Below are 23749 nucleotides of genomic sequence, written 5' to 3'. Positions count from 1 at the left end.
TGTACCTAGAAATGCCTAGTACATAGCGAATGCTTAACAGATGTCTCACTGTTTTCTTTACAGTCTGTACTACAGACCACTACCAGATGAGTTTTGTAATCTAATCTATAGCTCCAAATATGGCAGTTCCTCACACAAAACTACTGTCACTTCTCATTATTTTTGTACATTTCCTATAATTATTTATTGTTTTAAAATTTATTTTCTCTCTCCATCATCCTAAAATCAAGCTCAGTGGAAACAGAGGTCATTGTACTCACAGTTGTCTTGCTGACCTATATAGTAGGCATCTAATTATATCTATTGCCTAACCGTGTGGATGATTACTACAAGAATTTAGTCAACATGATTTTCTTCCAATTCTTAAAATACAGATATAATTCACAAAGCATAAGATTCACCCTTTATATTTATAAAGTTGTGCAAGCATCACCACTGTCAATTTCATTGCCCCAATATGAAAACGCATATCTAGTAGCAGTTACAATTACTCCCATCCTCCCAGCCCCTGGCAATCACTAATTCACTTTGTCTCTATAGATTTTCTCCATTCTCTACTTTCATATAAGTGGAGTCTTATAATATGTAGTTTTTGTGACTGGCTTCTTTCACTTCATGTTTTCAAGGTTCGTCCATGTTGTAGCATGTGTCAGCAGTTACTTCTTTTTTAATGGCTGAATAATATTCCATTGTGTGTATATAATGCTTTTGTTTTCCCATTCTAGATAAGATGATTTTTATTTCATTGCTGAGAGAGAGAGAGAGAGAGAAAGAGAGAGAGAGAGAGAGATCAATTTGTTGCCTTGGAGGAGCCTTGACTGGGTATTGAATCTGCAACCTGGGTATGTGCCCTGACCAGAATGGAACCTGCAACCTTTCGTTCTGTCTACTAGATGATGCTCCAACCAACTGAGCAACACCAGCCAGAGCAACAAGATGATTTTAAACATCCATTTCAACTTTAAGATCCTATACTCAAGTGAATTGCTACCACCACAGTTCTTAAAGTAAATCAGTAAATCATTATGCTTCATAGTGTTTCTGTGCCCTGAAGTCTTCAAATCTTAACCACAGACGCCGTGAGCACAGTCCTGTTGTGACTCACCAAAATTACTTCCTGAACCCTTAAAACACTAAAATCACTCTTTACCTTTATTTATTTCAGAATTCTGCTCATTCTGCAATAGTGTATTCTTTTAGTTCTGATGGTCCTGCTAATTGCTCTCAACAGATACGGGTTGGCTGAGTTTGGATGGTGCTTTCTCCCCATTTCTCTCTCACCGGTCCATCTGCTCACTGCACGTGTAACTTCGTCAAAACGTCACCTCCCCCCTCCAATCCCCGCAAAAGCCTTCCTTTGTTTTCCAAAAAAATTCAGGTAAAAGGAGGGGTGGGGGAAATGGTATTTTTGACTTTCCTCACAATCCAGACGTTGGAAAGAAAAAGGATTTCCTTTGGGCTGCTGCCACGACTCTGATCTTTTATGATGATAAAATATTTCCTTCTAAAAAAAAGTTATGGGAAAATTATACCACTTCAGCTTGGAAGTTACACCTACTCTAACTATCGAGTTAAAACGGAAAAAAAAAAAACAAAAAAAAAAAACGTGAGAGGTTTACCTCTCTTTCACAGTTTTCTCCCTGACAGTTCAGGTTTGGCCACCGGGAGCGGGCTGGGTCAGCGGCGCTGTTCGGAGCCTCGCGTGGAGGACTACAGGATCCAGAGGTCTTTGGAAGCTCCAACAGCTCCAAGCTTGTTGGCTACTACGGTTTCCCTAAGGAGTGACGCTCCGAAAACACACACTGATTGGTCAGGCCTGAACTGAATTCTCCATTTATGGACACATTGCCCTGCCCGAGCCGAGGCTCAGCCAGAGGAGTACGGAGTAAGTGGCCGAAGAAAGAAGATCGAGGCAGGGAAGCAAGGCAGACGTGCTGAGAGCTTCGGACTCCTGTAGGCGGGCGGCGAGCTCCTGGTCCGAGCGGACTTCTGCCCCCGGCAGCACGCGCTCCCGCGACTAAGTAACCTCCGCGTCGCCCTCACCTAGCGCCGCCGATCCCGCCTGGATGGAGTCCCCCCAGGGTTCCCATTGGCTCCTGTGAGTGCTTGGGTGTCGAGAGCCTCTTTTTGGCGAAGGGAACCAACTTTTGAAGTTCGCCCAGGCGACTGCGTTCCAGCAGCCGGACCCGGCAGAGGCGCGAGAGCGCCGCGAGTCACCATGGTGAGTTGGCCGCGCAGCGTCCCTGGACGCCTGACCCTGGCTGGGGCAGGAAGCCTCGGCGCTGGGCACCCAACTTGGGCGCGCTGCCCAGGCCAGGGGTGGAGAAAGGTGGACGCCGGAGTGGGCACGTCGCGATCTCTTATTTCCTGCTGCTTTCCTTAACCCGGGACTGGGGGAGAGGGAGCGAGGGGCCAAGGAAAACTTTCTTTCAAGTCGCTTTCGGCGTCGCGAAACTTTTTGTGGCGGGGTTGCGATGGCTGCCAGCTGTCGGAAGCCAGAGCATGGGGAGATGTGTGTGCAGGGGCACGGCCCTCGGAGGGAGTCCCTTTCTTTCTGCTGGGAAGATGGGGCAGCCGCCTGTGCCCCTCTGGTCCCACCGGCCGGGCGCTAATCGCCGGCACGTTGGCGCGGGAGCCGGCCGGCAGCGCCCCCTTCGTCCCCGCACGCCCCTCCCGCCTGCGGGCACCGGAGCAGACTGCTTCCCTGTGTGCGCGGCCGCCGTTCGGCCCGCGCCCGCAACTGTCCCGCGGCCCTCGGCACGCTGGCTGGGGCCCCGCGAGCCGCACAAAGGCCGGCGGGGGCGCCAGGTAGGGCGAGCACCTGGCGGAAGGCAGGCTCCTGAGAGCGAAAGTGACCAAGTGCAGCCCGGAGCGACGCTGGCCTGGACTTGGATCGGAGCCGGCCTGGAGGGTCTTTGCGCCCTAGAGGCGAAGTAAACACCCCCACCCCCACCCCTTCCCCAGTGCGAGGTGACTGGCCCTTTCGTGTGTACCGTGAACAGTTCGCACGGGAGGAAGTCGATTTTTTGTTCCTTTTCCGTTGGCTCTTTGGGAATACCTGGAAGTGGCTGGCTTTTTCTCGGACCCGTTTCTTGACTTTTCCTCCTTTGCTCCAACTCCCCGCCCCCAACAACCTTACCGCGTCCCTCGGGCTTTGGTGTACTTTACTTTCCGAAGCACAAAAGCAAGGACTATTTTGAAGCGACTGGCAGTCCATCAGAAGAAGAAAGATCAAGTTCTACTGCAAGCCTTCATAGTTTCCACACTTGGTTTTTTTCAAACAGCCCTGCTTAGGTGGATGAACTATGTGGTCCTTCTCTGGTTTGTTTGGTTTTTTAACGACTGTGAAAGTGGAACTGAGTAAAAATGATAACCAGAACAGCACTATTTAAAATCTATCCCGCGTGACCAGCCTGAGGGACATGTAGCTAATAGGCCCATCGGAACCTACATTTAAAACTCAAAAGCAGCCCTTGACCCAGTGCTGTGCTTGTTCAAAAGAATTATATCACCTTTGCCCCTATCTAAGAGAACACTTGATCTGTAAATAAATTTCCTCTTTCGGTTGTAGGGTTTAAAAATCAGTCTACCCTACATTATTTTTGGAACCCCTATAAAGAACCATTTACTTACACTGGGTGGAGCTACCTAATTGGGCCAATGCCTAATTGGCAACTTGAACTTATGCAATGTGATAGTCCTAATACTTTAGGATTGCTATAATTATTTTCTGTGGTTAAATCTTTCTAGAGAAGAAATCAATGTGTTTTTGTCAAGAGCTTGAAGAATCTTACTGAATTTAAATACAAGAGCAAGTGGTACTTTGAGAAAATTAACTTCACTTAGTTAACTTGTTTTTCATGCTGGGTAGATGGAAAGGTAGTCTAGGATAATTATTTTGGGTGACTTGGGAAACTTGGTGCTCATTTTGGCCCCATTGCCATTGAAGTAGATGATTGGTCAAATGGGTAGAGAGGAAAATGTGAAGGAAGACAGCGGTTTCCAGAGTTATGTTATATGTCTGTGCGAGGACAGAGTGCGATTTACCTATTGATGGCTTCCCTGCCATCAGCACAGATGCCTGTGTCGTGGGCTGCCTGGAGACTATCAATGCATCGGACATAGTTGCTGAGGCCACTAAGACCCGGATTCCCTGATAGAGAATTTGAAACAGCTGGCTGTCCTAAACTAGGAGATGTGCCATCATTTGATCTACTGGATCTAGAGTAATTTGGCAAAAATTTAACAAATAATTTCTTCACTGGCTTGAAAAATTAAATTTGTTTAGTGGATAGGTGAAGCTGCCTTAGAACAGAACATTAACCTCTTTAAAAAAAAAAGTAAAGAATTTATTTATTTATTTTTAGAGAAAGAGAGGGAGAGAGAAAGAGGGAGAGAGATCTATTGGTTGCCTATCTTAATTCCCCCAGCCAGGACTGAACCTGCAGCCCAGGCATGTGCCCTAACCGGGAATCAAACCCACAACCTTTTGCTTTATAGGACAATGCTGATCCAACTGAGCCATACTGATCATGGGGGAGCATTAGCCTCTTAAATAGGCAGAAACCTCAGTTATGATGTTTATTGTTTATTTAAGACCTCTTTAAGCCAAATGAAGCTTCACATCTGTCTGGGTCTGCCCAGCTGCATCCCTCAGCTGCTTAGAACAGGAAGAGAAGGGGCATTGCCTTCAGTGGGTGTGGCTGAGTGTTAGCCTGGAGAATAGAATTCATCAGGCCGTTGGCTGGGCTGTAGGGAGAACACCTGTACTGTGGATCTCTCTCTCTCTCTTTCTCTCTCTCTCTTTTCATGGTATTTTAGGAAGTCTGGCAGCTCTCCACCAGTACCCTAGGCCCAAACAAGACTCATTCAGTTGTGACTAATAAGGAAGATTGCCATTTTCTGACATTAATGCAAATTACAGTTTATATTTGCCTGATATCTTCCTTCTGAAAACTCACTTTGGGATACTTTTCTCCATCTTTGGAGAACCAAAAACACTAGCTGTCAACAGAAATTTTTAGAAGACTTGAAGAACTGAAAAAAAAAAATCTTTATAATTTTATGTATGTTAGTTAGGAGGGTACCACTATCTCTTTTGACTTTAAGGAAAAATTTAAGGTATCCTTCATAGAATCTGGCTTATCGTCCGCAAAGGAAGTTCTCCGCAAAGGAAGTTTGTACTGCTGACGGACTGCAACTCGTGTCTATAACTCTGCTGTATACTTTGGACCCAGAAATTATGATTCATAGGTCTTCTGTGACTTAGACTGAAATATTTAAGTAAATATGAATTGGCCATCACCTCTGAATATATTCAAGATATGTTCCTTTTTCCTTAACTTGCATCTTATGAGTAAACAGGAGATGTTACACATAAAAATACACAGGAATGGACTTATGAACTTAGAAATCTGATGGATTTCTAAGGTAGATAATTTCCTTTGGGTCTTGAAGGCATGGCATGTATTTAGAAAGTCTGGAATCCATTTCAAATATGTTTTCTGGGAAGGTAACCTAGCCCATTCCCGCTGATTAGTTTATCAGATTGCTAAGTAGTTTCCTGGCCAAAACAACACAATACAGCAGAACAAAACCAGAAAGGAATGGGATAAAGTGCAGAAGATGGAAGCAGAGGGGTGAGGGAAAGATCTAGAGTCTAGGACTTTATTTAGGGTCGAGTGTGGGTGGGCAAGCAGCCTAGTGGGAACTATTTGGCCAGCGCAGGGGACAGACAGAAGCCCAGTGGGGCAGTGGTTAGAGAAGGATGGAAAAGTGGAGCAAGCAGACATTTGCAAAAGCTGAAAACGATCTCCTCCCCTGTTTGGCCTGGGATTTCAGCTATATCAGTGGTTGCAGACTCAGATATCTAGGGAGGTCAAGATAGTTTCTGATGGAGTGAGGTTGGCCTTGGGAGAGTAAATATGGAACATGTGCCCCATGTAAAGAGGCACTGTTACTTGACCCTAGGCCATGGTTACATTGACTGTATTACCAAATTGTCTTTTTTTAAAGAGAAGCTGAAAATCCAGGTTTTTCTACCACACCTGCCAATTTTTAAAGTGTTCTTCCGATCCTCACAGAGAAGCCAAATAAACGCCTACAGGTCAGCTGTTTGCCACCATTCCGTTGAAAGCTCAAAGTCGTGGCCTGTGAACCACTGTGCTTCCTTCCTTTCTCTCACCAGCAGGAATGTCTCAACTTTAGCCACATACCCAGGAAGGCTGTAGATTCTGATTGATAAATCTACACCTTCCCACTGGGTTTCCCTTAAGAAAGCCAGTTAGTGCTAGGGCCCATGGACTCTCTAAGCTAATAAACAGGGGAAATCGGCATCCAGCTGCTACGATGTGGAGCTATCTAAACACCAGTGAGACAGTTTTGTGAGTGGCGGCTATAAGTTGAACTTCTCTTTCTTAACCTATCAACTCCCTCCTCCAGTGAAAATTCACCCCATCCCCCAATATTGTATGATGCACCTCTTATATTAGTCTTTTCCCAGTTGAATCTCATGAATTCAGTGACTTGGAGTATAACGTTTTGCTCCTGCATTTAATGTTAATATCCTGAACTCACGTGAGACTAAAGGAAAGAGAACATGTAGTACTTTGCATCTCCTGATGAGGAGAAGATTGAGTCTTATTACTTAGTAGGAACTTATGAAGGCTTTTTTCATCAGCTTCAAAAAGCAGAAATATTTTGAAACCTCTATACAAGTGCAAGGTATTATGAGTTTCACAATGGGATATATAGAAATTATGTACAGTCATGATTTTCCAAGTTTGAGTCATCTATTTTGTTTTTACAAAGATGCAGGAACTTATTTTCTTATTAATATGTATTAAAATAAGTTTCTCTTTGCTAAGCTTTTTAATTTTATTTTTTACCTTGCTGAGACTTAATATTTACAGAGTAAATAGGGGGTTAAAGGTTAAATGCCAAAGGTATTAAAAATAAACATCTCAAAAAAATCTCAGCCTTATAAGCACATTCTGTACTAATGATAAACAAATTATGTTTTGAATTTGAACCTCAGAATTTATTTTGGCAGAGATGAAAGGTTTTTGGGCATCCTAGCAAAGTATTTTTTGTTTTACATATCTTTATGACAACCACACTGGAGAGAAATAGAACTCTAAGAGTCTTCCCTAAAATAGTGACATTGGCTATGGCCAACTTTATACTGTACGTTGTTAGCACTCCCTTCGGAGTTGCCACCATGGGAACAATGTCATTAACATTGTTCAAAGCACTTTAGAATGGTAATTTTTTTTAAGATCTTTTTTTTTTTAAACTTCCTTTATGACCTAAAATGTTTGTGTTCAGCCTGATCACCCATCTTACTCACTAGAATTAGCAGCAGGTTCCTCTGAGCTGTTTCCAGAATTTACATTCTGTCTCAATGGAGGAAAAATTGGCTCTACTGAAGATGTGCAATATCACATAGAACAAACTGTGGAGGCCAAAGGGGGGTAGATCCTTCCCGGAATAAGTGTAGCAACTACTCTGAGGGGGGCCACACTCTCTTGCATGTACTGAGTTCTGATGTGTTTGTTAAAAATTCATTCACAGGACTTCATAATCATATCCTATATTGCAGAAAGGAAAACACACTACATTGTAGAAACCCTAGAAGAGAGCTTAAGAATTTTGCCCTAAATCCTTTTGCTTGACTTCACAGAGGTTTAAAGGGGTTAGATAGTCTCAGTGTCTCAGAACTAGGTTTTGCTGAGCTGGTACCAGAATCCAGGTTTTCTGATCACAATCTAATCAGGTTTTCCCACCAAACCACAATGGCGGATTCGAGTCTATTTCCTTCGAGTCTCTAGACATGACCAGGTAATTTTCTTTCTGGGACCATTCAGAAAAGCCTGCTTGGAGATTTAAGGTTGTTACTTATTTTTGATTCATTGTTATCTTAACTATTAAGATTAATGAAACAAATTTAGAATAACTTACCCATAATAATACTACCCTAATGGTATTGTTTTCATGTCTTTGGGTCTTCTTCTGGTGTATCCAAAACACACATCGTTTTATGCAGTTGTAATTATGGGGCAAATATGCAATTCATGCTCTGTATTTTCCCACTTATTTTTATAAATCATTTTCCTTGGTAAGCATACTTATCATATTTTGGTGGCAGTGTAATAATCCCATGTTGCCGGATTGCCCAATCTGAGTCATAACTGTGCAGAGACCTCCCCTGTTTTGGACAGCATCATTGTCTGATGCTGTGCATTGGGAGGAGTTCCTCCTGCACCCACCAGAACTACTGTGGTCAGTAATGTGCTGCTTAGCATTCTGTCACTCCTTAAACATGGAGTCTGTCTTTGGTGTAGTCTGGAGCAGGACAGGCAGGTGTGGGGTGCACTACACACTCCCAAGTCCTGGCCCAAAGGCGGAAACTGTTGGTGTTGCCCTAGATTCTGGTGTTTGCATACAAATGTGTGACACCAGTGGGTGCTCAGGCCTCTGGCTCCACCTTGGCAAATATGAGTGATCTTGTCAGACAGTGCAAGTAATTGGAGATGGAGAGCTTTGATCCCTGAAGTGGAGAAGACATAGAAGTTGCGAAGGAGAGTAGCATACATGCTTGATATGTAGGCATTCTTACCACACGTGGTCGCAGCCACCGGGAGATCCAAGATGAATTAGGTACTGCCTCTGCTTATGACGAGCTCACAGTCTAGTGGGGAAATGATAACAGAAGGCTTTTTATACAAGTAATTTTATTACATTCTTACACCAATGATGGTTTTTGTTGCCATTTTATAGGTTAAAAAAAAGAAAAGTATGGTAAGGAAAAGAATTGCTCAGCACCATACAACTTGTATCTAATGAACCAAGGCTGCTAACTTTATGCCCTTTTGAACACAATTAATTATTTCTCAGTTTGAAATTTCTGAGTCCAAGTATATGTATAACACTTCATCATTTCACATACTCCCGAGGGAAGGCAAGGTTGATTTTTTTTTAAATCATTTATTTTAGCTAATTTTACTCAATAATACCAGGGCGGGATAATTTAGACCTAAGAACATTGTCTGTTACGACAAGTAATGGTCCGGGTTTTAATTTCTTTGTTTTGGGGCTTTGCAGATCACAGTTTGGGGACTAGATGGCATCACAGTGGGAGCAAGCATGAGTAAAAGTCATGCTAGAAAGCTCTCTGATCTCAGTTAGGTTTAAAAGGCAGAAATTAAGGGAAATGAGATAACCACAAGAAATTCAGCCCTTTAGTCCATATTATACATGACAGAAAACAAAGGAAAAAAATGCATATTATATCTTAGTCTCTTAGTAATCTACTTTTTTATTTATATTTATTTTTTTTAGTCTTTTAGTAATTTAATGGGCATGACCAGCATTTGACCTTGACTACAATTTTGCATGCTACAGTACTTGATAACAGTAATGCATAGAACCAAGATTTAATATGGATCATCATGTTTTGGACAGTATTATTGTCTGACTCTAAGGCATTTTCAACAACAACAAAAATATAAGGATTTTTTTTGTGTCCCCAGTTAGATGCAGACTTTTGTGATAGGAAGTTTTGGATTTGAATGTAGTAGCATCTATTAAGCTGTTTTAGGGTGTAAAGACAGCTTCCTCCAAGACTTGGTAATGTGCTAACGCAGAAATACGTGTACGAAGTGACAGCAATTGGTCTTTCCCCCATCAGATTGTCAGAGAGTCCTAATATTTGTGGGTGTCCTGGGGTCCTCTGAAAGCATGTTGGAAGCTGTTGACCTGTTCCTTGACAGTGTTTGTAATAGCAAAAACAAAAAGGAACAATCTAAATGTCCATTAGTAGAGAAATGCATAAAGATGTGACATTGATAACAGAGTATCAATATGGACAGATCTCACAAAGGTAGTGTGGAGAAACAAGTTGTAGAAAGATCGTCGTCGGCAGCCGTCCGTCTCGAGAGACGATGGTGTAGCTTCTTAAGAGTCTATCTGCACCGCCGAGAATGGTTGTGCAGTCCGACTCGGGAGTGACATGGTATCTGTCTCCTCCCATGTTGAATCGACATCTTGCGATGACGCTGGAGTGTCCTCTCCAGTGAAGCTGAAGCTACAGAGCCTGGGCAGGGTGATATGGAGGGTCTGCTGTTGCCCATGCAGCAGAACCCCCCTCTCTTCGCAGCTGAAGGATCCAAGGGAAAGACGGAGTCAATACAGCTTGGCTTCAGGTGCGCCGCAGGAGTTGCTGGTGTTGACTACAACGTCAAACCGCCTTAGGGACTCCGGCTCCGGATTTTCTGTCGGGGTTTACTCCCTTAGCCTTTCCCCTGAAGAAGTATGCCGCAAGGCAGCGGAGGTTTTTTGGAATCAGAGTTTTCCTTCTCTGTGTAGAAAGATATATATAATATAAAACCATTTAAAATCATTTAAGAAAAAATTTAGGGGAGGGAGTTGGGGGACTGGGTAAAAACGAAAGGGTTAAGAAGTACAGCTTGGTAGTTACAAAATAGTCATGGGGAGTCAAGTACAGCAAAGGAAATATAGCCAATAATATTGTAATAACTATGTATGGTGCCAGGTGAGTACTGGAAATATCAGGTGGAACACTTTGTAAAGTATATGATTGTCTAACCACTGTGCTGTACACCTGAAGCTAATACAAAATAATATTGAATGTAAACTGTAATTGAAAAAAAATTTTAAATAAAAAAACTGTCAAAAAGAAAATTTGAAAACAAAACAAGACTATATATTGTTTGGGGATACATATTCATATATGTATATATTTATGTATATATTCTTTTCAAAATATAAGTCAATGGACTAGAAAGGTATTCAATTCAAACTGCTGAAAGGGGAAGGAGGAAAGGAAGAGGACCAGTCAGGGGACTAACTTTAATGTTATCAGTAATGTTTTATTTGCTTTGTATATTAAAAAATCCAAAGCGCATATGATAAAACAGTATCATTAATTCTGGGCTGCATGACCATAGACATTTGTGTTATTCTGCATAGTTTTAACATCTTTTTCTAATTAAGAAGAAAAAACACATAAACATACAATTCTTCATATAATTTTAGGTGGCTCATAAACTTCCAAAGCCCATGCAAAATTCTTCCACAAGTTGTAGCAGACATTGTCTTGAGATGAATATTAGGGGGTATGTTCCATTTTGGATCTCTGTCAAGTTATTTTACTGAAAGTTGAATACAGTCAACCCGCTGGTTAAGTCCCACTGAGTGGTATGTAAAGTGTCATTAGTGATTATGCCCCAGGAGGTTCATTACATGTCAATATCTCTTGGTCACCTTTTCTTACCTTATTGTGTCTGTTAGCTTTTGGCATAACAACTATCCCAACTTGGTGGTTTAAATTTAAACGTCTATTATGTCTTATGATTTTGTGTATCAGTTGGACAGTTCTGGGCTGGGCTGGCTAATCAGCTCCCTGTGGTCAGCTGGTGGCCTGGCAGGAAATGGAAGATGACCTCACTCACATGTCTGATAGTTGGCACAATTTCATTTGGGGCAGTAGAAATGACTTGGTCATGTATGTCTTGTCACAACAGGCTAGTCCTGGCTTGTTTACATACTTGTGGTCACAGGGTCCCCAAGCACAGCAAAAGAGAAAGCAAGTCCCAGTGCATAAACATGTTTTAAACCTCTGCTGACATCATGCTTGCTGTTGTCCCATTGGCCAAAGCCAATCACTTAGGAGAGGACTGCCTGGGGGCTCAGATACAGTTCTCCATCCCCAGCCTTCTCTTTGGCTTGCCTTAATTGGTTGAATACATTGAAGCAGGACTAGATTGAGTGGCAGCACCTGTTTTCCCTGGCTGACCCTCTGAATCCCTGTGTATGACGGAGGCCCCCATGGCTGCTGGTACATCCACTGTTGTTTTCCCAAAACATGAGGAATTGGAATGGCAATGTTTTTTGTTTGTCTGTTTTTCAGAATAAAGACTCAGTATGATTTTTAAGTTGCTATTTTTGTTGGGCGGAGAAAAGTAAAAACAGAAGCTAACAGGAAAAAGAAAAATCACTTTTATCTGTTAATGGAAGCTTTGTGAAAATAACAAACATTTTACAATTAAGTCCAAACTGAGAGAACAATGAATCATGGCCAAACAGGACTGGGCTAGATGGCCTGTTGGACATAAGCATGGAATAATAAGATTGGGACAGGTGGGGCCAATACTACCCATTGCCTAACTCTGCCTTTTCAGCCAGCACTGAGCTTGTTGTTCATGTGGAGGAAGGCATTCCTCTCACACACAAAAATACTTTTTTTGTTTTGGTTAAAAGTCATGCCTTTTAGACTGTAAGATGGTTCCCAAAATAACACTGTGTCAATTCCATATTCTGGGCGCCACACACTATGCTGGCCGGGGTGGGGGTGGGGTGGGGGGGGTGGGTCTTCAACAAGCTGTAAATTGAGTTGAGTTAATTTAGCTTTGTGCTTAGGTCTTGAAAAATCCATTAACCTATGGATCTTTCACTTTGACTTTCTACTCCTTACTTCTTTTTTAAAAGTTTTATATTTTAAAGATTTTATTTATTTATTTTTAGAAAAAGGTGAAGGAAGGGGGAAAGAGAGAGGGAGAGAAGCATCGATTGGTTGCCTGTTGCAAGAGTCCCCAGCCGGCCTGCAACCCAGGCACATGCCCTGACTGAAAATCAAAGCATCGGCCTTTCAGTTTGTGGGGTGACTCCCAACCCACTGAGCCACACCAGTCAGAGTGACTCCTTCTCACTTCTTAAAAAAAAAAAAGCTAGACAAATGGGGAGAAAACTCATCCCTAACCTTGACAATTGAAAACTCATGGTCAGTCTTGTTTTCTCCATTTTGTAATGTGGTATATCACAGTGATTGCTTTGTAGGTGTTGAACCAACCTTGCATCCCTGGAATAAATCCCACTTGAACTTTTTAATGTATTATTGACTTTGGTTTGCTAGTGTTTTGTTGAGAAGTTTTGCATCTATGTTCATCAGGGATTTTAGCCTGTGACTTTTTTGTAGTGTCCTTGTCTGGTTTTGGTATCAGGGTAAAGTTGGCCTTGTAAAATGAGTTTGGAAGTGTTTCCTCCTCTTGTATTTTTTGGACGGATTTGAGAAGGATTGGCATTAATTCTTCTTTAAATACTTAGAAGAATTCACCAGTGAAGCCATCTGGTCCTGGACTTTCTTTATTGGGAGGTTTTTGATTAGTGAGTCAGTCTCCTTACTAGTAAATTGGTCTCTTCAGATTTTCTATTTCTTCATGATTCAGTCTTGGTAGGTTGTATATTTCCAGAAATTATCCTTTTCTTCTAGGTTATACAATTTGTCCAGTTTTGTTTTCCTGTCTTCTCGGCTTCCCTTGGATTATTTTGAAACAAATCCTAGATATCATATCATTTCATCCTATATGTGTATTACATTGGCCTTGAAATAAAGCAAAACTCAGCTCTTGGCATTAGCTATTCTTTGGGCAGGAAAAAGAGGTGTGTCTCAGAATCAAAGCAAGTAACTTTCCTTTGACTTTTAACAGTAAAGGCTTTGTTTCACAGAATAATGTAGACATCTTCAGTCACTGGGTGGACTTCTTAAAGCTTGGTCCAATCTCATGCACAGGAGTTTCTGGCAGTGATGTCTTGGCATCTGTTATCTTGGTCTGCAGGACAGGGTTGGTTCCTCACCCTACAGTTCCAGCTATGCTCAGGCACTGCTTTTAGGGATGATTGGTAGAACCAGTTTGTGGTTATTAAGCTCTTCATTCCTTCCTATACCTTCTCGTATCATGGTGATGGCTATGCAAGTAATACCTGTTTCTTTCAGTGATCAGATACTTGAACATAGAATCTCAAGATGAGAAATACCCCAGAGACTGCTTTGGGGTTTCTATGAAATTGTAAGCTGAAGTTTGTGTCTGTGTTCATTTGTGCATTTTTCCTGGGAAGAAGATACATAAATCCCCAGTGTGGTCCATGGCCTTCCCAAATGACTCTCAAAAGCCCCGAAAATTTAAGTAGCTTAACTAAGCTCACCTAGAAAGTTAATAGAAGAGGTGGCACTAGAATACAAGTCCCTTGACACACAGTCCAGGGATCTTGGTCCTCAATCTGTTTTTACTGTCAGTGTTTGAAAATCAAACATAATAAAGCATTAGAAGGGAGGTTGACAGTAGTAAGTTAAAATAATTTTTTGTACGATTCCCAGAGACACTAAACCAATATAAGTTATAATGAGGTAATGCTAGGTATTATTTGTTGACAACTAACTTGATTTTTCATAATAATAATAAAGCATAAAAACAGAGTCACAACACTGGTCTTAAATTTATTAAGTTTTTTATATTCCCCTGTGATCACAAAGAAGAATACATCTAATACAGACTTCAAATATAAATCAAGGGCCTAAGGTTTTGACTTTGTAAATAATTAAAATCTCATTTCCCTGGTGAGGATTTATTGTTATTAATTATAAAATTAATATTCACTTATTGAGGACACATGATAAGAAGGAAATTGCTGGGCTCTGGGCTAGGGCTTGGGATCTAGAAAAGAGTGGAACTAGGATAGTTTCTTGCTTCTAGCTCTTTCCTCTGCTACAAGCCCCCATCTATCTCTTTAGCATTTTCTTCTTTCCCCACAAGGCTTACGTCCTAGAAGCTGGAGGGATGAGTAGGAGGGTTGGAGGAGGCAGGAAACACAGTCCACACCTGTTCAGAAGTGAGGCCATATAATTAAGTTGCCAGAAGAAAGTGAGCCCTTCTCCCTCCTCCGTGGACCCCTGCCTAGCACCTCTCCCGTGGGTTTGGTGCACCAATGTGTCAAGCATTATGTACTGTGCAGAGACAATAAGGCCCTGACTTCTCAGGATCTGTGAATCAAAGTCTTCAGTTTTTGCAGCAGTTGTATTTGGTGTCAGTTGACATACGATGTAGTGAATTGCAAGATTCCACCACCTGCTATGTCCCCTGGATTCCAGCTCCTCAGTATGGCTTCAACCTACCTTTTTGCTTTGTCTCTCACTTAGATGGTCTGGCCAAGTTCCACCACTTGCTGTTTCGCTTGTAGGCTTCAGTGTTCTCACCTTTGGCTGCCATCAGTTCTCTCCCCTCCCCCATTCTGGCAGTAATTCTCCTTTGGGGTCAGACCCAATAGGATCTTCTTGAGTCTCATAGTCACAAGTTATCTTAAATCTGCTGGCTCTTTATGTGTGAAAGTTTTAATGATTGTTTATGGCCATTTCATCTTCCCTTCTGATCAGTTACCCTTCAGGTAGAGTCCTTTCCCGTTCATTTTCTATCCCACCCTCTGCCTCTTATTGTGACTTGCCATACTAGGTATATGGAACTATTTTAAGCATCCTGGAGGAAACAATGCTCGCATTTCCTTCTGCTGTGTGTGAGTATACTTCTTTAAAACTGCCCCCAGGTCTCTCTTGAGGGACAAAAGTAGAGCACAGAACTGCTGACAAAGAGAAAAACTCTGGAAACCCACTCCAGTAACCTGCTGTTCTTCATTGCTCCACTAATGGAAAGAAACAGGCGAGGAGTTAGTTGATCAGTTAAGGCGCCCTGTGATTCAAATGTCACCGGAGCCTTTGATTTTAGTGGGAATGAGGTCATCTGATGCAGGTGTCACTCCTCACTTCAGCCAGCCTGCCCCTTCGGAGAGATGGAGCGGTGAGGACAGAGAGAAGGATGTAGAGATGCTTAAAAGGGCACCTGAAAGCCAAGCCGCCCTGTCGCGAAAGGCCAGGGAATCAGTCTGCGCATCCCCCCACCCTTCTTCACTCATTGCCGGGCTGTGCTGTGGAAACCAGCCCCTCCCCTTTCCCCCTTCCCCGACTCTGCAGCTCTTTCGGAATCTGTGAAGAAAGTTCTCCCAGCAAACGGCATCTACTGTCCGCGCCACCAGCGCTTCTCACAAGTGTGGATGTTTAAGAAATAGGCGGAGATAATAGATGGAAAAAGGAACCGAGAGAATTGAAATGGAGTTTTTGATGTGCTTTTTTTATTGTATGTGGTTTTGGAGGACAGGTTTAAAATTCACAGGAAATCCAAATACTGTTAAATTCAGACTTTCCTTGGGAAATATTTGTACTGGAACTCACCAACTAACAAAATGGGCAGATTTGCACTTTTGGAGCTTTTTGGAGAAAGTTTTCCAAGCTCAGCTCCAGGTGGATGGGTGAAGTAGTCAGAGCTCTCCAAAGTGCAAAAGAAGTGGCCTCCAACGTGAGGCAAGAGGGAAGGTAACTCATGGGGTGGGAAAGATAGGTGTGACCTTCAGTTAGAACATTTTGAGTGACTTGCAAACCAGGAACAGAGGAGTTGGGATAGGCAGGGTAAGCTGGGGTTCTCCTGCCAATGGGAGGCTTTTGAGTGATATTAACTCATTGAACGTTTGTGTATTATTCTTAGTAGGCTGTAAACTCCCAAAGGGGACACTTTGTTCTGCTCGTTTTTTGTGTTTCCATCACCTCGTGCAGCGTCTGTCATGTGGGATTTTGCTGAATTGAACCCCCGCCCCCCCAGGGAAGCCTGAAAACCTTCCAATGCCACTGGGTTGTTGCAACACAGCCACCAGTGAGTGAGTGATTGATGAGAGCCGGTGGATTCAAGTAGACGGTTAACTAATTGTAAACTGGAAATGTTTTTCAAAGATAAAAATAGCCCCCTCAAATAAAACCAGGAGGGCTTCCTTTTGCGTTTTCTTTTAATAGAACAGGATAATAGCACGTTCAGCTCAGCTCCTGCAGAAGGCAGACACTGCAGAGGGCAGCTGGGTGGCCTGCAGTGGCTTCTACTCACTCCCTTTTTTCCCAGCGCCCCTGCAGCTGAGACCTGGCGAGGCCAAGTGCCCAAGGCCACACAACAAGCCCCAATTTATCTCCTCAATGGGGGGTGTAGCACTCCAGGCAAAATGGAAACAAAATTCCCCAGGACCCTTTCCAATGAAAAGCTTCCAACACCAAATGGAACCCTTCTAAGTCAGGTGTGACCCCACTTTAGGGCTTTTTTCACTGTGGCCTCACCCAGATAAGAAGATGAGAAGGGAGAAAGATCCATAAGGTTTTCCTTGCTCAGCTGTGTGGCCCTTTAGAATGTAAAAGTTCCAGATGGCCGGTGTTTTTCCTTAAGCAGCCTAACCACTCACCTGCCTAAGTGAGATCTGGTTTTGCTCCTCCGAAGGCAGATTATCTCCAGAGAGACAAGCTAATAGCTTAATTGTTTTGTTGATTCTGCCCCTCACAGATTCCAGAAGCTTCATTTGCATCAAGAGTAGAAAGTCTTCCCTCTGTCTGTCTGGGCACTTCATTTGGTTTTGAATGGCTCTTAACGTGTTCTCTGAATGTATTTTTGAAAGGGTAGTTAGCCTTGGTGATAGGTGTGGCTTTCTCTAAACTGGAGTTTTTCTGGGTGTGGGATGGAGAAAGTGAGAAAGGGAGAGGATTAAAAAAAAAAGATTATATACACTCCACCTATAGACAAACTGTAGGTTATTTTGTAGCCTGGTGTTTCTGATGTTATGTTCACTTGACTCGCATACTTGAGTTTTGGGGGATAAAAGCTTAATGCATGCAAGGGAATGTTGATAGTCTGACAAAAGCTATGCATTTACAGAGCTGTGGTTTGCTTTTCAAAATGTAGAAATGTAGACAAGGTTTGTTTCTTCACCTAGGACAAAGAATTCCAAGTATAAGACTATTCTGGTTCATGTAGTAAATGCATTTTTATAAGTTCACTGTCAGTGGCACAATTTAGATCAAATAGCTTTTTAATGCACTAGGACAGTAGTTCTTACTGCAGGGAGAATCTGACTTTTGGGAAGGGGAAATGTGAAGGATGAAGAGGCTGGGATACACTGATTTTGGTTAAATCTAGAGATATACTGCCCTCCTTTTCCTGACAACTGGAGTTTGGGAATTTCAGAGTTGGGAAGTCATGTAGCAGATCTTACAGTTATGAATCACTCAGACTAATACAGGATGATGCTATTTTTGGTTACGTTTGTAATTAAGCAGGGTTACATGATGATAAAGAGGTTTCAATGGCTTCTCCACTTTTGAGGGTGTCCTGTGCTTAGCATTCTCAGTAATTCTGTCTGCAGACTTTAGCCTGGTAGTGGGGGCTGGTATGCTTCTGTGAATTTAACTGTTTCCACCCCGTTGAAGAGAACAGACTCTGCTATTGGAATTAACCAGTTACTGAGGGCCCACTCTGCATCATCCAGCATTTGTACCTCCTTAGTGGTAGGTGTAATTTTTCTTGGTTTGCAGTCAAGGAAAAGATACATGAGTTAAGTAGCTTACCCAAAGTCACCCATCTGAAAAGTGGCAGAGGAGGGATTGAAATTCAGCATCACCAGAATCTAAGGTCTGCTTTGGAGTGGCGCTGTTTATTCCTAGGCATGTACATATCTCAGTCGTGGGTCCCTGGGCTAGAAGCATGGGCATCACCTGGGATGTTATTACAACTGCAGAACTTCAGGCTCCAGACCTACTGATTCTGAATCTTCATTTCAACAAGATATCCAGGCGATCGATTGCAAAGCTCTAGTGCACAGGAACACTGTGGGCCAAGCAAGGTAACGTGACTCTAAACATGTCTCCATAGGAAGTCTGATGGGTGTCCTCCCGGATATATCTTTCAAGGACAGGGATGCACCTAAGCATCCTGAACTTTCAGGGGTGCAACCATTAATCAATCCCCTTTCATTATGCTGCCCAAACAAAAATGACAAGCAGAGTTCAGGAGTGGGGCTGAGGGAAAGTTTTCTCCCAGGCAGTCTGGAGTCAGCTGTCCTGAAACAGGCGTGGTGGTGCCTACAGCAGGCTTGGCAATTTCTCAACCCAGAATGTCTCTTCCATGGCTGCTGTTGATGCCAGGCGTTCTACCATGACTGATCCCTCTGAGCTACTGCATTGTTCTTTATAAAACGCTGCTTCCTTGTTGGTTAGTAACACCTCACTGTGAACTAGTCTGTTGAATCATCCTAAAGTAGCCAAGAGCAAATTTTGTCAGGGTGGAGAAGGAAGAAAGAGGTCCAGAAGAGAATATCAATAGCATGAAAATAGAGAAGGCCATTGAAAAGAGCCCAATCTCCAGAACATTCCAGTCCTGGGGCTGGAGAAAGTGCAGTTACCTTCACCTCCTAACTGGTTTTCCTTTTAGAATTCCCCCAGACATCTAGGCCAGAGACATCTTGGTCCTTGTCTGTCATTCTCCTGCCTTCCAGACCTCTCTTGGCTCCCAAGCCCCGTGAGTATGTCCTCACGGTGTTCTCCCTTCCTTTTCACAGCTGTCATCACCCTAGTTTCAATCTGCATTGGTTTTCACTGGGACCATCAAAAGAGTTTCTTAAGTGATCCTTACTCTCATCCTCTGTAACTCACAGAAAGAGCATTGCCTGAATCATCTTCCTGCTATACAGTTTTGGATTTGTCACTCGTACTCAAAAATTCAGCTTTTACTGAGCACAGACTAAAACCCAACATGCAGTACTGTCTCAATTAAACTTATTCCAGGCTGCCTCTGTCTAATTGTTCTTTCCCCGTAGTCCTTCTGGAATGTGGAGACTTCATGCGGGCAGCCTGGGTGCCTTATCCTCACCACTAGTTCCTGGCATAGTGCCTGCACACAATAGGTTCTCAATAAATATTGATTGAATGAATGAATGAATGAATGAGCTGATTCTCATGTTGATGTTTTACAGTCTGGCAGGAATACACTCCTTGATCAGGCCATTTTCCATGACTGGACTTCCCTGTCCTTTTTTGGCATTTATCCAAATCGTTTAAGGTTCAAATAAAGGCTCATTTCCTGGAAACCTTTGCTTTAGCCCACTGGGTTAATTCCTTCTTCAAATCCGTAGCCCTTGTCCTGGAGTTATTTATCTGGTACCTAGTTATATGTTATCTTCCATTGCTATCTGTGTATAAGTCATACTGCCCAGACAGAATGAAAGCCCCTTGAGGTCAGGAATGATTTACATTTTTTTATACTCTGCAGAAGTTGTCATCCTTTCTTTTGGCCTTTCCACATTCCTGTGTGCCCTCCTCATTCCTGGTCATTCAGCTGTGCATCAGGTACCTCCTCCCCCCAGGAATGCGTGTGATCCTTGGGGACAGGTACTGTATCCTCTGGTCATCTATGGTTTGTTGAATGATAGATGCTACAAACTTTGTCCTTTTGAATTTTATCTCTCTTCTTCTTCTTCTGCTTAGTCCTTGGAACTATAGGAGCTATCATAATGAATATGAATAGAAGTTAAAGCTGCTGTGACTCAGAGTGTGCTCCCAGAGGGCGTGAAGGTGAGTCAGGAGCCACCTCAGACAGCACCCATAGATCTGTTCCACCCTGAGGGGAAGGTGGAGCCTGCCTGGTGATCTGGAAAGGTTTCTTTTTCCTCTCATTGTTTCCTGGAACTGAGTAGGACAAATAACTTAATTCTCTGTACTTCAATTTCATTCTTTAAAAAAAGGAAACAAGAATAGTTTACAAGAACATTATAGAATGCTTTGAATCCAATCATTGAGATGGATAAAGTACCACAACCCTATCAGCACTGAAATTCTGTACTAGATCCTTCTCCTTGCTCTCCTGCCTCTCCTGCCTTGCCCCTAAGTTGGAGGCAACTATTTCCAATAGATGTTACATTTGCAGTTTTCTAACAAACTTGTTCAAGTCCTGGCTCTCTAAACTTCAGAGAAACTGTACCATTTACCTCCAGTCCTGTAAGACATTTTCTTTGAGTCACATGTCTGTTAAGGAAAAACATGAAAATTACAATCAATTGAGTAAGGTTAGAGATGTTTCAAGAAAACAGACACATCCCTCTTTGAACTGCCCAGCTTCAAACTTTCACATCTGCTGGTTTGGGGAGGAACAAATGACAGAGAGAAATACCACAATGAAGTGAATTAGTAATGTATTCATTGAGTTTGGGCAGGGTAGTTTGTCTATTTGAAAAATTCTTGGCAAAATTTCACATCATCATCCTCCTTATTGGCTGGGTAAAGTAGGCTTATTGCATTTGAATTCTGAATAGTTCAGTTTACTCTTTTGTATATGGTAGACTGTTTGAAGTGCATTCTGGGGGTGGGGGAAAGATAACCATTTCTGCCTTACTCCAGGCTGGCGGAAGCACAGCCTTGTCTAGAAGCAGACTAAACATATGATTATATCCATTTCATATGTAATATGATAAAATGTTCTGTTACTTAGAGAATTATAATAGCAAGTAGAATTTAAAAAGAAGCAGCCCTGGCTAGTGTGGCTCTGTTGGTTGGAACATCGTTCTGTATTTGCAAATAGAAATAAAAAGGAAGCCGCCCCGGCCGATGTGGCTCAGTTCTATGGAGCACTGTCACATGCACTGAAAGGTTGCAGGTTTGGTTCCCAGTCAGGGCAGATACCTGGGTTGTGGGTTAGGTCCCCAATTAGGGTGCGTAGGGAGGCAACTGATTGATACTTCTCTCTCATATCAATGTTTCTCTCTCTCTCTCTCTCTCTCTTTTTTCCTCTCTCCCTAAAATCAATGAATGTATCCTCAAGTGAGGGTTTTTAAAAAAGAAATAAAAAGGAAGCATATATATTCAATATGTGTATGTATGTATGTGCATGTGTGTGTGTATTGTGTGTATGAGAGGGGAAGCCAAAAAACCCCAGAATTATCTTCTGGAAGGCAGGCCTCTTTTGTAATACAGGCTTCCCCACTAGGTGGGTGTTCCAGGAAGCCATCTGTATCAGTGTACCAGCTGGCATTGTTGTGAGAGGCTGCACTTGGCTTCAGTGAATTTTTTTTTTTAAGACTGCATGCATTTGCCCATTTCGTGATGGGTTACTTACAAGCGCTCCTGCCCACACCACACTGAGTGTTTAGCAGTTCTTGACCAAAAATGGCATGACCCTCATGTCCATCCTCCCCATTCACTCAATCTCACCCCAAGTGACTTTATTTTTTGTTTCCCCCAATGAAAAAAGTCCTCAAAGGGAACTGTTTTGCTGATGTGGAAGAGGTGAAACAAAAAACAACAGAAGCACTGAAGGGCACCGAAATCATTGAGTTCAGAAACTGTTTTGAGCAGTGGAATGGAGACTACTTTGAAAGTGACTGAAGTTTAAACATGTAAGAATAAATACAGAATTTTTTATAAATAAATTCTGTTTTGGGGGGGTCCCCTCACACACACACACACACACATTCAAGCCTTCCTCTTCCCTACGTGCAAGACACCTCGTTTGAAATGCTCTTCCCTCCTACATCATGGTCTGCCTTGTGTTAGAACCATCAGGATTGTGTCTCGGTAAGTAAGATGTGCTGCTCTAGAGAGCAGGGGTTTCTGGACATTAGCCAGTGGACCCAATCTAATTTAGAAGCACCCCTGGAGCTTAAAATAATGTCAATCCCTGAACTCCATCCTAGACCAGCTGAAATCAGAGCTTCTGCAGGTGGAACTCAGACTCAACTGAACTCTGAAAGCTTCCTGGGTGGTTCCTAAAAGCAGCCACTGTTCGGGGATGTTGGGGAGGGGCTGACTGTGCTGTAAGTGGTGTAGCACCACATGCAAACCCATCAGGATGTATTTTGCCATGCTGCCACAAACCACTGAACTTAGGAAGTTGGGTTTTTTGTTTGTTTGTTTGTTTGTTTTGGCAGGGGTGGCAGGGGGATAGCAGAGGGTATTTGTTTAATACAGCTGACTTCTGTAAAAAGAAGACTGGTTCCCAGGGGACTTTACAAAAGAGGAACGTTTGTGTGAACAGCACCTGGGGGCCTTCAGTCATGACAGGGCTGGAGCAGGCTGGCTAACGCCTTGCAGCCTGAGCCCCCTGCCCCTCCCTGCTTTGGTGTTGTGCCCTGGACCACAGGCCCTCACAACCTGGCCTGGTCTCAGTCCACCTGGGCAGGTGATTCAGCAGGGGTGGAATGAGGCTCCAGGATCTCTTTTTCACGAGGGTTCCAGGTGATTCCAGCAGCAAACGGGATAGCTGAGAACCAGTGCTGCCCAGAGCTGCAGGTGACATCGGTCTTGTGTCGTGAGCAGTGGTTCTTTTGTGACTCTCCTAGATTGTCTTTCTTACCCCCAGTCATGTATCGTCATGAGCCACATAACATTTCCGTCACCGGTGGACCAAGTATATGATGGTGATCCCATCAGATTATAATGGGCTGAGGAGTTCCTACTGCCTGGTGGCACATCCATCCTAATATCCTAACCCAGCATATTACTCACATGCTTGTGGAGGTGCTGGTGTAGACACACCTACTCTTCTGCCAGTTGTATACAAGTACATATAGCACTTACAGTTATATATAGTTCATAATACTTGAGAATAAATGATTATTACTTGTTTTTGTGTTTACTGTACTAGACTTTTATTTAAGAATATTTTATTTATTTATTTTTAGAGAGAGGGAGAGAAACATCAGTGCATGCATGAGAGATCATCAGTTGGTTGCTTCTCACACGCCCCAAATTGGGGATCTGGCATGTGCCCTGAGCAGGAATGGAACCGGTGACCTTTGGTTCTCAGGCTGGCACTCAATCCACTGAGCCACACCAGCCAGGGTTGTACTATACTTTTTGTTGTTATTTTAGAATGTACTCTTTCTCCTTACAAAAAAGAATTTTGCTGTAGAAGTTTGTTGTGTCATGCGGGCAGCAGCCTCATACCTTTCATGTTTGCTGCATCTCTTGATTGCATCATTTCTTTTGTGCTTGATTTAATCTTGTATTTTGAGCGGTAAACATGCTGTACAGGCTGGTGGCCCGGGAACA

General features: G+C 42.9%; 1 protein-coding gene across 1 annotated transcript in view; it reads left to right on the top strand.

Moving 5' to 3' along the window:
* Positions 1-1832: 1832 nt before the first annotated feature.
* Positions 1833-23749, top strand: part of MYO1E (myosin IE) — a 198757-nt gene continuing 176840 nt past the window's right edge. The window contains exon 1 of the mRNA XM_090270681.1: positions 1833-2221. Coding sequence (XP_090126807.1) covers positions 2219-2221 — 3 coding nt within the window. The 5' untranslated portion in view covers positions 1833-2218. The remainder of the gene's footprint in view (positions 2222-23749) is intronic.

This window comes from Furipterus horrens, unplaced genomic scaffold (assembly GCF_987537825.1).
Source record: "Furipterus horrens unplaced genomic scaffold, mFurHor1.1.pri manual_scaffold_3, whole genome shotgun sequence".
In the NCBI taxonomy this organism is placed as follows: Eukaryota; Metazoa; Chordata; class Mammalia; order Chiroptera; family Furipteridae; genus Furipterus; species Furipterus horrens.
Note: the sequence above shows the minus strand (reverse complement) of the source record. Positions and strands in the feature narration are given on the sequence as shown.